The sequence below is a fragment of the Labrus bergylta genome, chromosome 12 (genome assembly GCF_963930695.1).
Source record: "Labrus bergylta chromosome 12, fLabBer1.1, whole genome shotgun sequence".
Classification (NCBI taxonomy): Eukaryota; Metazoa; Chordata; class Actinopteri; order Labriformes; family Labridae; genus Labrus; species Labrus bergylta.
The window spans coordinates 26,010,419-26,024,344 of NC_089206.1; the positions used below are offsets into that span (position 1 = coordinate 26,010,419).

At 39.8% G+C, this 13,926-nt stretch overlaps 1 protein-coding gene across 1 annotated transcript in view; it reads right to left on the minus strand.

Annotated features, from left to right (window-relative positions):
* Positions 1-462: 462 nt before the first annotated feature.
* Positions 463-13,926, minus strand: part of bcl2l1 (BCL2 like 1) — a 38,243-nt gene continuing 24,779 nt past the window's right edge. Inside the window, exon 3 of the mRNA XM_029277629.2 lies at positions 463-5,334. Within this exon, the coding sequence (XP_029133462.1) occupies positions 5,191-5,334 (144 nt within the window). The 3' untranslated portion in view covers positions 463-5,190. The remainder of the gene's footprint in view (positions 5,335-13,926) is intronic.

The following is a 13,926-nucleotide window of genomic DNA, read 5'->3' on the forward strand; positions in this document are numbered from 1 at the left end:
GATAACAAGTCAACTAAAGCAATATTTAAGTATTTATTAGCATTCAGCTTTGATTAAAAAAATCAGGTAATTTAATTCTAAACATCTTCGTATTATCCATGTTGTTTGTTCTTAGAACATTCTGACTTTGAATTTAAAGCACATAAATGTGGGAAGAATGACTTCTCAATTGGGAAACTGGGACCGTCCAAAGAGCACAGTAGTAATATCAATACAAACCAGTTAGATAAAAAAAAATCACCCCATGTACAGTGTTTACCAATACAGACGTGAAAACATTTTTTGAACCGTTTCTGCTGTCAAAATGAGCATTTCCACACTGAATTGAACATTGAACTTATAGATGAACTACTGAAATGAATTATGTGATATCCCCATCTTACATTCAGTTACGCGATCCTATCGGGTATGTAATTTACTTTCACCCACTCTGACTCTAAAAAAAAGACAGTCGAGACTGAGTACATCTTGCAACATGGGCTTTATTAGGTTCAATGCAATTTCAATTTTTACAATGGTATTTTTAGACACACAAACAGACCATTGGACATGGTTGCGATCTTTAACCCAGTTCTCATTATGACCAACAAAATTTCTCAGAGTCCTAACTTCTTGAAAATATTAATTTCTTTGCAGTTTATTTTCTATTGGCAGTCCAATAATCCAAAAAAAAAAAAAAAACACGATAAATGACAATTCACTGAATGAATGCAAAGATGGAGTTTAAGGCCATTCGAAGGGGCACAATTGTACTTTTTATTTTACACCAAATATAAATAATGTTTAAAAGCCATCAGTTCTGTTTTTCTTAAATATGTTACTAAGCTAATGTACTATTCTAATCAGTTTAAATAACTAGCATATAGGGTTGTGCCAATGCTGTTACACTTCCTTCATTTGTGGCTCCTTCCAGAACATTTTGCCACACAGAAATTCACACGCATGCACACACACACTCACACACACACACTCACACACACACACACACAAACAAACACACTCACATATGTGTAAGAAGGGGACTTGTATCAGTGAGTGCCAGGACAGCAGAGAAAAGCCTGCGAGCAGCTTCTTGGTGGGGCATACACTAGAAAAATATATATATATTTATACTGTACTGGAATGTATGAGAGCAGACCTTGGCTATTAAGATGCTCAGGACACAAGCATTTAGATGATTATACTCATCAATAGTCGATGCAGATTGTTTTTCTAGAAGTTGGTGAAATTCTTGTTCTAAGGGAAACAAGCAGGACTTTAGACAGAGGATTTATGTTTGTTTACGTTTGTAAATGTATGTGAAGTGTGAAGATGAAATAGAGTAAATGTTGATTTAAATGAAGAGGGACAAGTCCTGGTTTGAGGATGGAGGCACTGCGCGGAGCTGGAAACAGATAATGACAGTGTAGTGATGGATGACTCATGCATAAATCCCTCCCATCCTTTCATGTTTACTCTCTGTTGCTCACTACACGACTGAATCTGGTGCTGAACCATTCTTTGTTGAGACAATGGTTCCTGTATGTCAAACCAAAAGCTACCATATAGTGTGCCTCATGGAGCTGCTCCAACACAACATAAGCAGGGGGCATGTTGTTGTAAGCTGGAGACAGTATTTGAGAAAATATCAAGGAATAAGTACTGGGGGGATACTGGGAACAGGAGGAGTATCTTCTACTTCTCCAGTAAAAATAAAGAAGCTGCCAGTTGTTGTGTTGGCACATCAGGCAACAATCCTGGGACTTGAACTTTAAATTAAAGATGTTTAGAAACAAAGACACGGTCTCTTTCTCCCTGTCTCCCTGGACTACGTGACTGACAGGGGTGTACTTTTTTTTTTTTTTTTTTTTTTTTAAAGAGTGCGCAGGCTGATGTGTGTTTGTGTGAGGCAGCAGGTGGGCCAGCTGTGAATGACACACATGACTAGGTGCAGTGACAGCTGAGGGACCGCAAAGGAAGAGGAGGAGCTGGATGGAGATTTTGACACATTTGAGGTGTCTGCTGGGGAGGATGAAGGAGGAGGAGAAGTGTGTGTGTGTGTGTGTGTGTGTGTGTGTGTGGAGAGGTGGTGGAGGTGGTGAGGGGTGCTGTCAGGTATGGTGACTTGCTGCTGATTTGCTTAAGATGCTTAACAGACACGTTTCTAATCAGGCCTAACATCTGATGCAGAACTGCACTGCCTCCTCGAGGACAGCTGCTTCATCAATTTGCTACATACATCTTCAGAAGGCTGTGATGTTGATTCAATATGAAGTATAACTGTGTCACTGATACATGTACATTGTTGGAGTTTTTTTTTTTTAAAAGAGTCATTTTCACAAGGAAAAAGTAAACAGGACAATAGTCCTCTGTTTGTGCACTGCATCACATGATAATCAATGTATTCAAAACGTTTTGGGAGATAAGTAAATGAAAAACAAATCACTGACACGTTACACGTTATTCTAACAACCCGTCAAGTGGATTAACTATCAAAGGCTGCCTCTTTCTGTTTCATTCTTTTTTTTTGTACTAGTCAACGTTTTGAATATAAAATGGTAGAAAAGGCACACAAAAAAAGTTTTTCAGCTTCCTTGCTGTCATGATTTGTCAGAAAACACAACTATATTATTTGTCATTTTTACATGAGGGTTGCTTTTTTTCAATTGTTGCAGTTAAATAATCTATCACCACGTTTCCAGATCAAGAAATGACAAAAATAATAGTGTTTACACATTACAGCGAACCAATATTAGGATATGTGTAGTTTTTTTGTTGTTGCGATTTTCAGAATGAATCTGCAACTTGAGCATGAGCAGATCATGAAAAAAAGCAACAACGGACAAGTGACAAGAAAGTGCCCGACAGACATGCTAAACTAAGTTTGTAATTCAACGGTGTCTGTGTTACAGAGCTCGAATGAAAAACACAAACGAGGTGATCTTTTCTAAAAATGTAAAGGTTCCATAAGAAGATTGTTTCTTTTCTGCTTCATGTTTATGGAAAAGAAATATGGGCTGAAAAAGAATGCAGATTTAATCAAATCTGATATCTCCATATTGGTCCTTAAAGAACCTGTCTACAGCTATCATAGATCAGTGTAATATGTTTATATGTATACATGCTGAATAGGGGTTGTTAAAATAACGTGTAAACTCTCATCGTAATTTTGAACCTTTAGGACATTTAAGACTAAAGAGCCTCGGAGGTTCTGCTTCTTCTAATGTGTGTGTGTCTGTGTGTGTGTGTTGCTACAGTGTTTGCTGCATTCTTCAGCTACCGTGTAGAAAACATAGCATAGCACAGCCAGCCCAGCAACCAAGTAGGTATTAGTCCAGGACTGCTCAGTTCTTTTTTCCTTCCTAAGGGGCATTTTCAGCGCACACAAACCAATTTAACTCTGCGCTACAACCAATCAGAGCAATGACGCGTGTGATGTAGTATGAGGCTGACTAGCTAGTTTCAACATAGCTTCTATAGTTCAACATATTTAAAGGACATCTGGCAATGACATGATTTAGTATTCAAGACTTTCTAAAGGTTCACTACCATCAAGTTTTTCTTTTAATAGTGATGCGATGGCAGATTCAGGATGTCACAAACATGCCGGGATCAAGTTAAACCGACCGAATGTTATATCTAACATTCAGTCGATGATTGGCCGCACTTGAAGGCTAGACTAAAATCTGTCGGAACAAGAGGGGGAGGGGGGTGTGATGTACATGCTAAAAGCTAAATGCTCACATATGTCATGTAACCAGGCCACATTAAAGGTCCAACCCTTGGTGTCCTGCTATGAGCCGCAGTTACTTGAATTATTTGAACTTCTCACACAAAATGACGAAACACAATCAAAATTAAATAAAGGCCAAATATGACCATGAATCACAAGGAGGCTTTTTTTTTTTTATAATAGTCACAAATCCTAAACCAGGAAACCAACAAACACAAAAGAGCAAATGAGTGAATCTTCCATGATGTTTTGACTTTAAGACTTTCACTTTTTTATGAGGTTGTATCTAGAATGTAACTCTAGATTTGATCTCACATGCTAAGAATTTTCCTTGTTCTCTTTAACCCAGGAGTCCCAGGTGAAACAAAACAAAACAAAAAAAATCAACATTGAAGCATTATTTCAGCTCAACCTATCATCTTTTCCTAAACCTAACCAAACTGCAATCATCTTAAAACATCTCACACACACGATGAACATTGGGAAACAGACATTGGTTTGGTTTGAGCACCAAACGTACTTGTTCAGGTTTAAGGAAAAAAAACAAATAAATGTAGTATTCAGATAATATCAGAATGTTACATTTGGCTTCAAGCTGAACTCTAAATCCGGTCTCTGCATGAACTCTGTTACCCTGACGCACCATACAGGAACAAATCTTGTGAGAGCTTCCCAAATCTGGGCTTACATTCCAGCATCAACCTTCTTGTAAACTAAAAATCAGTTCGACACCTTTTTACCTTTCATACAAAAACAACACTAATGAAAGACCAGGGCTGGGGGGGATTAGAGTATGGAGCATGGATCATGATGTGTTGTGCTGTATTTGCTGTTGATCAGGATGGCAGGCAGGAAACGAGAACTACAGAAGCGGTTCAGAGGCAGGTGCTACAACCTCTCCTGCCTTCACTTCCCCTATGGCACACACAAAGCTGTGGTAGAGCCGTCTGTGAGGACGAGCGACAAAACGAGCTCCAGGACGAGACACGTCGGGCACTCTTGGCCCGACTGCCAGTGACTCTTTACATCAGACAGTTTGGGGTTAACGGTAAAGACTGGAAACACTTTAATTATCTTTAAAAAACAAAAATGGACAACCAAAATTTGTTAAAACTAAACATACATACATAAAGAAAGATAACACAGGAACCAGTGGAGAAAGGACTAAAAGAACTAACTAGTTCTGTAAGGGAAAGAATGACTTGTCCGTCTCTGTATTAGCACGCTTTTTTTTTCATCAGGGTGGAATAAGGAGAACATATGAATACAAGTTACTCTTCCTCCTCTGTCTTTTTCTCAAAAGTTCGACAACATGTGAGGATTCTTTGTCCACTGTGAGGGCTGTGATGGGGAAAAGAAGTAAACATCATCAGCAGTTCTGACGAGACAAACAGGACCTTCATTTGAACTTGTGTGGGCCTTAAGTTGAGGGTGATGAAGGAAGGAGAAGACAGTTAGAAAGGGTTTGTTGTGTTTCTCTACAGGCGTTTCTGGGCGATGAGTGAGCCCACCACGACCCCGGTCACCAGCGTCATCCCCGCCAGCAGCCACTTTTTGAAACTCTCCTGAGACCTCCTGATCTCTCCCGCCGCATCCTGCCCAAAGATTTCAGAGAAGCGCTCCTGTGAGACAGAAAGAAAGAGGAAGAAGAAGGTTAACAAATGGGTATCTGTGGTTGAATATAGGATTTATATTTAAAGCTGAAAAAACACTGACATATGCGCCCTTCCTATAAAAAAATCCCCACTCAAAACGAAAGTCTACTGACAGCTTTGAAGAGTCAGGTAGATTCCCTCCTGTAAAGGTCTCTATGCCTCAAATGGCTGCTGAGCCACCCACACCTGAGTATCAGTATGACTGGACTATGACTATGACTGAATCCACAGAAGTGGAAATTTCCATCAACCCGAGACACTGCATAATTCAACATCATGAAGAAAACCCATGAAACCACCTGCATTGATTCTGTACACAGTCACAACAAGATCTCACTGATAAGAGGAAAAATCCACACGTGTTAGGACCCTGTCACAACAACTGTTGCTTTAAAATTTTCCATCCTCCCCGCTCCCTCTCCTCCCTTTTAAGGCATCCCATCATCAGTCCTGCTGCAGATTCCTGCTGCAGATTCCTGCAGAACCGCTGTTGTTGCCGACATTCTTTCCCACCGTTGTACTCAGATTGCCAAGCCTACATCCGCCCACTGAAATCATTTCCTGGAAGCCAGCTGCAGAGAATGCAGTTTTAAACTCTGGCCACAAGGATGCACCAGTGAGGCTGAAATCTGGTTTGTAAAAAAAAACCTACAGCAGACTGGACATGGCTCATCACACTGATAATGGTGATGTTGTACACAATTCAAAACAAAGTGCTTAACACCTGAGAACACGGTTTGTTAGGAAAATCCATCCTTTTTTTTTTGGGAAAACATAACTTTAATCTGATCTGTACAAATATGAAAATGACTCCTTCAGATGTTGGCGTGGAATACACTGATCTCTGAGAAATCCTATTGCAGAGGAGTGAGGTGGTGGTGGTGGTGGGGGGGGGGAGAGAGGTTACCGGAATTTGCTGATAAATGAGACAGGAAGAAGAGGAGGAAAGGACAAAGATGTCGTCAGTGAATCAAAAGGAACGCAAGGGGGGGGGGGGGAATATGACTGGAAATAAAAATTAATGATAATAAAAATGTGTCTGTATATCATCCAGTCTTTTCTTTGTCATATATATTTTTCACTTGAAAACTGAGAGAGAACAAACGCAGGTGGTTCAACTGAAAAATACAAAGACATTTTTATGATACATACTCCTTATATGATTGTAATCTCACGGGTTATTATGACTTAATTAAAAAGACGTCCAGGTTGAAAGTGGAATGGTGAAAACTAAATGTAAAAATGCCATGTCAATTATAAAAAGGACTGTTTCCCTTTTTTTGAAATGTATTGACAAATCAACTATTCTAAAAAGAATAATTATCCAATTAAACAATAAAAAAAGATTCAGTGACTATAATCAATAGATAAATGGACTACATTCATCAGCTGATAGTGGCAGATTCATTCTGCAAACTATTTCTCTAACAGTGTATTTGTTGTGCAATTACCAACTAGAAATGTCAAACTAAACTCCTTATGTCCTCATCCAATCTCTCCTTTGTCCTCCTTACAGTGACCTGGAAATCCATTTTCAATCTTTAAGGATCTCTCTTTTTTTTTCTTTTTTTCTTTTTTTTGTATGCCTTTATTTGAGGGACAGGACAGTGTGGACAGAGTCGGAAATGTGGGGGATGACATGCGGGAAAGGAGACACAGGTCGGATTTGAACCTGAGCTATTCACCTTTAAGGACCAAAGCCTCTGTACATGGGGCGGGCACACCAACCACTCAGCCAACAGCGCCCCTTCAAGGATGTCTTAATACTCTCAATGCATTTAAAGCTCGGAGGCTGAATTCTCCGGTGCATTTTGGGCACTGGTGACATAAAAGTATACATTTACTTTGAATTAAAACCAGTTGAACTTGACCACTGTTTGCTCTTCTAACAGAGATACAGAGATCATAAAACCCAACAGTAAGCTTGAAAAACAGTGGACAAATACAGCAGCTGGGCCATATGTCATATTTAATTGCCTTTGTTTAAAAATGACAGCTTCAAAGCAAAGATGTCTCATCCTGTTAAATGCCTGCTGCTTTGACTCCTCGTTTCTCTTCCTTACCTACTACACTCGTATCCCAAGGAGGAGCTACAAAGAAGAGAGGAGAGGAGACAAGGACAATACAGAAGAGGCTACAGTTTATCACCAGATTTTATAACTGTGTTAATGTCCTACTCAGAATGCTTCATGGTCACACAAACAACACACTCATCCTCATATCTGCATCCAGATTATTCATTTGGGTGATATCATGTGAAGACTTCTGTCAGCAGCATATATCTATCAACCACTTTCAACTACATTTAATCCTGTTTTATTATCTTATTGTCATTTCAACTACACCACAGTCCATCATGCAATCTTCAATAAATATTCTGTTTCATTTACAGGATGTTGTGGGATGGATAAAGGTTTGTCTTATCTTGTACATATTTCCTTACAGGGGACTTTTCTAATATGTTTAGAGATGATTTCATGTGCAGTGTCTGAGTGTTGTAAACCAAATCACTCGCAAATACAGCTGTAGTTTGTGTCGGATTATTTCAAGTTGAGGATTAATAATTTATTTTTATATTTTTATGTGATGGAAGAAGTCAGTGTTCAAAGAGATGCTTGTGCATGAAGGCAGTAATGTTAGCACAGACAGTCCTTCAGGAATAATCTGACATCCAACTGGGCATTTGATTTTCCCCTCCTGATGGCAATCCTTGCAAATAAACGAGCTTGGATATCGATTGGATCAATAAGGGAATTAAAGAGCTTGTCCTAAAGCTAGTCGAGGCTGTAAGGCTGGGCTGTTGGGGAGGGGATTCTCAAAAAGGAATGGTTAATAAGAGGAAACTTTAAATTACATTTAGACCGTTGTGGTTGACCGAGAGTTTGTTTCTGTTTCTGCAACTAAAAACTCTGGGTTAACTCTTTCTAGCTTCAATAAATACATTTTCAGTGAAAATCACAAGAATGACTTGGAGAGAAACAATTTCAAGAAGTCAGAGATCAGAGTTGGCTCACAAAGAGGAAGGGCGTGAGGTAAGAGAAGAGGAAGTGTGGGAGTAACATTCCTGAGTCATTCCAGTGGATTAAGGTATTTTGATGTCTGTTTGATAACACAACATTGCAGTATAGCTTCTTTCCACGCCCTAGCATGTCCTGAAGCTTGATGTGATGACATCATCACCTGTGGACCGTCCAGTTTTAAACCGGAATAGTGAAACTGACCCTGACCTGTCCTGATCTCACAGGAAAACCGCCTAACAATGAACGTGCACAGTATATGGAGGATGATCTCTAAATAATCCACATGGAGGAGGGATGTGTGTTTGTGTTTGATGTGCATCTGTTAAAATGAAATGCTGAGCAAACGTTCTCAGGAAACCAATCTTTGCTGTGTGACTCAGATTTCCAAGAATATGCTGGGTGTGAATGTGCTGGAGGGAGATAGGGGTGGGGGTGGGGGGCAGTGATGACATCACTTCTTCTGTCAGACTGGGGTGTATGCTTAACCAGAAACATAAACACTGATACTTTACATATGTGTCACACTGGTTACAATAGCAGCATGAAATGCATATTTTGAAGAAATGTTAAAGTAATAGTCCCATCTTCTGTCAAATGAGTTAGTATAAGTTGAGTGATAATAAAATAGTCCGACCAGCTCAACCACTGGGCAACAACACCCCTTTAAGCTTCTCCTGTTTATCTCGAATAGCCTGTTTACTTAAAATTTACAACAGTCATGAAAAGGTTTCCATTTGACAAAGACAGACATCATTACCATAAATGCAAGCAAAGCTGGAGGAGACAAATGACAAACCACATTTTTTCTCAGCTGATGTTTTGTGGAGACCACTGGCCTTAAGCGCTCACTGCTGTTTGAATCTGACTGGAGAGTGTGTATCATAGTAGCTCCTCTCATTCAAGCTGTATAGCTTTAAATAAACATACGCACACTTGTACTGCACACACACTTGACACACAAACTCATTCTATAGAAGCTTTAACACTTGCGTACTCAACGGTCATAGTCAATGAGTAGGGATGTGTAAATATGTAACTGAACAGAGCACAGAAGCTGAAACTCACCGAGGGTTCACTCATGGCCACTATTTCTCCTTCAGCCTCCCTCCGTCATTCTTCATCTCTTACTCACTGGTACAGTGCGGCCTTACATACTGACTGACCCTGACATAGACTGTGCCAGGGCCTTGTTAATGAATGTGAAGGGGAGAGGAGACTTTCATTAGTCAGTGCTCGAGAGGAAACTACCCAGGAAGAGCAAATATTTGTCTTCAGCCTCACCTTGACTTCCTGCAGGCGTTGAAGCAGCACATGCCTTCTATCACAGCCTGTAGTCTTATATTATTCTGTTTAATTATATATTTCATACTTGCCTGTGTTATTCACCTGCTGTGGGCTACACTGTCCTGCTTTAAGAATCTCATTAATGAACCTTAATGACCTTATTGGTCTATAACTGCAATGTATCATAAGATCCCAATTTGAACGCACACACAGGGTTCAAACGGAGCCAAAACACATGATAATAAGGGGTTGGGCTGAGGTACATTCTAAGCATCCTAAAGACTGAGCTGCATTTAAGTAAAGCATCAGGAATGAGCCACAAGGGATTGATAAATGGTACTAAAGTGAATAATGACGTAGTGTGATTATGCGGTATGAGTCAATGTCTTACAGTGGCATTTAATCTCACTTCAGAGGCCGTTTGAGCGCGCCCTATCCCTGCCTGTGAAACCTAACAGAACAATGTGAAGAATGTGGGTGTAGAGAACAGACTTCAGCACGTGATGAAGGTGACTGACACCTGTTCAATGGACATGTCATGACATGTTATTATTCAGTGAATGGGAATAATATTATGCAACAATGTTTATTCATCCTGTGGCAACAGGATAAGATGCAAATGAAGGCTCATTCAGATGCTTTAAAAAGTTCAGTATTATTTCATTTCATTTCAAACCATTTAAGCATCGGAACTCATTGAGGTGTCCCTCATTTAAAATTATGTTGAGTTGAGATACAAAGAAAGAGCACAAATAAAACAACAAAGGCAGGATTAATCTCAGTAAAAAAATGAATGTAAGTCTTGTAAAAAGCCTGCTGCTATAACATGGTGATAATAACCTGAAAGAGTTTCTTCATTTTTTTCTGAGAAAGACTTGGGTCATTCACTCAACAGATTACTCAACAGATGAATAGACTTGCATGTAGCGTGCAGCGTATTTAACACCTTATTAAAGTAAATGTTTATTTAAGTTTGTGTGTTAATATGTAGTGTTTTGGTAGTTAGGGAAAAAAGGAATAGTTTGTCAGTTTGTATTTCCTTGACTCATCCAAACTGACACATCAATTAAAAACAGGAAATAAATCAAACCCAACCTTTTCATGGGCAACACCGAGGTCGTAAATGGTTCCTGGACAAACAAGTTACAGGTCATGTTAATTAAAAAATGTAAATATAAATCCTCCGTCACTTTAACAGCAGTGCCTGCAGCTCCCTGCTTTAGTTCTCTCACTGAATGATTACCCTAACAATCAGTTCCACTAAGTTTTTCCACAATTGACAAATTGTACTCGTAATTCTCAAGATATATAGTATCTATCAGTACTATAAAACCCTCTCTGCCAATGAACTTCCTTTCATCAGAATCAGAAAATATCGTTGTTGTAGTTTTAATATACCATCCACATACCACTACCATGCTGTACAGAGTGTTTGACTTCATGCCTGAGGGCCCGCTGTTTCATTTCTTCACCAGCATTACCAGTCAGCTCACTGTGCACATGTCAAGGCAGCACTGGTTTGATTTGCTCTGCTCTGCTCTATCTTCCTTACTCCCACCTGGCAGGTAAACCCAGTCTTTATCTACCCTCTCTGTTTCCCTTTCACACGGTCACACCTTTATTTCTTTATCTCTCCTCCGTCCCAGAGGAAATCAGGTGCTCGGCAGCAGCCTGCAGAGCGCTTTCAGGCCTTTTCTCTGTTTTTTTCATTGCTTTTTCTGTGTCTTTAACTTTCTCTTTTTTTGTTAGTTGGGGTGGAAAAAAGGATGAGGGAAGGATTAGCTCATGAAAGCAAAAGGGTGGATATAAGAGTGAGAGAGAGAGAGGGAGGAATGGTTAAGGTGCACGGGGAAGAAGAGTCTGCAGTCGGTTGCCACGGCTACCAGAAAGCACCTGATTAGCGTGTGTGATGTGTCAGAGTGTGTCTGGAACTGTAGGTCCATCCTGTGTGTGATAAATGACTCGATGCAGCATGCGGAGAAAGGAGCGTTTTAACGATCATTAGCAGCAGCTCACTATTCATCAGATCTGACTTGTCGGTTGCTCTGGTGTTGCACCATAACAAGCTGCAACACACGAATCACTGATTGTGAAAGCCGCTGACCACCACACACACACACACAGACACAGACGATATTTTCTGACACAGACACACACACACACACACACACACACAAACAGACACACAGAAGACATTGATCCTCATATCCTTTTCCTATTAGCCACAATGGGGCAGAGATTAATTGAAATTCAATCATTAAGGGACACTTTGAAAAAGTACATTCAGAAGTTTGAACAGAGCGAGTCGATGGGCCAATCAAGAGACACGGACATTATTCCCTGCCCTATCCTCATTGACACATTATGCAAAGTGTAGCTTGTCATACTTTATGGTTCTCAAAAATTTCAGCCAAAGAAAGATGCAAGGCTATACGAAAATAAAAAAGGGTTTTGTACTTTCCTGGAAGCAAAATGTACTCCTGGTTGGAAAACAGTGACTGTTGGGTAAAGTAAGGGTTTACCTTCTGTTTCCTGCAAAGGCCAATTGAGTGGGATTGTTTATTAAAGGCCTGAAGATTATTGAAAAATAAAATAAACTAGGCCTGCAAACATCGATTATTTTCATCACAAGTTCATTATAACAATAACTGTGTTTGTACAGCACTTATTCAAACCCATAGTTACAAAGTCCTTTCCTACTGGAGAGAGTGCAGCACAATTAAAATCACAAAGTAAGGACAGGCACACACATACAGCATACAAATATATACATAAATCACACAAACCAGCATATATTCAAACACTAACACAAGTAAAATGAAAATGACAGAAGAATTGGTCAAATGCTGACCTATAGAAATTAGTGATTTAAGAGTAACTAGTTTCTGGCAGATCTGATGTTCTGGGGAAGACTGTTCCAGAGTGTAGATGCTGCCACTGCAAACACACCATCACCTCTGAATTTAAAATATGACCGGGAAACTGTTAAAAGGCCCTGATCAGACGTACAGAAGAGAGGCTGCTAGAATTCGGCTCAGTAAGACAGTTATGTAGGAGCAAGGCCATGCAGGGCTTTGCATGTAATTAACAACACTTTGAAATTAATTCAGAATTGAACTGGAAGCCAATAAAGCAAGGCAGCAATTGGAATGATACGGGAATAACAACCAGTATTTGTTTACAACCTAGCTGCTTCATGTTGGGTTATTGAGGACTCGGTCAGGAGGAAGACATCTAAAATGAAAAAAAAATAAACATGAACTGTCACAGTTCTCCACAGTCCAGAGACATGTCTTCAAATGACGTCTTTTGTCTTTGCAAAAGGTCAAATCCTTGAACTTCTCAAAGCAAAAGACAAAAAAAGCAGCATATCCTGAACATGTTCAAAACTGTAACAAGCAGAAAAAAACCTCCAAAACTATGAACTTATTATTAAAAAAGGTAAATTAATCGATTTATATTAATTTATATGAATCTTTGCAGCTCAACTTTCGATGCACACAACCACTGAGGAAAGCTCTTGCAGCGTCTGCAAGTAAAGCAGATGGCAGACAACCTGTCATCATACCCGCCTAATATAAAGGCCACTACTATGTGCTGTTGGTTTGCAGTGTCACAGAAGTGAACACACACGCACGCACGCACGCACGCACGCACGCACGCACGCACGCACGCACGCACGCACGCACGCACGCACGCACACACACAGTATCTTTTTTCGCTCTCATTGATATACCCTTTTTATTCAAATTTCCTGAAATGTCATCATACTTAATCAAATTACGAGGGAAAAAGTGATATTTCCAGTGAACATACACGAGGGCCAATTAAAAGCCAGATCTACTGACAAAATGAGCGAGTAGAGTAACCTGAGTGAATGCCTTGCAGTGGTATACCTCCACAAACCAGTGCCCTTGCCCATTTCTTTTCACCAAAGGAACAGAAAGGAGACTCTGAAAAAAAGAGAAGTAAGAGGCGTGGTTTTATGCTGAATACAAATTGGTGTAGCAGAGGGAATATTAAAATGCTATCCTGCTCCTGCTCACTGAATCGGGACCTCTTGTCAATCAAGTGTAGTCTGCACTTCCTCCCAAGAGAATTTACATCTGTGATTAACACAGTCTGCAGCCCATCACAGGCAAACACAGAGGATCTATGCAAAGTCTAATACGGCTCATTGACAGGTAACCGTGATGCTTCATGAATTGTTGCAGTAGACTCGAAATTTTATTTTAGAGAAGTAACCATAGACTAA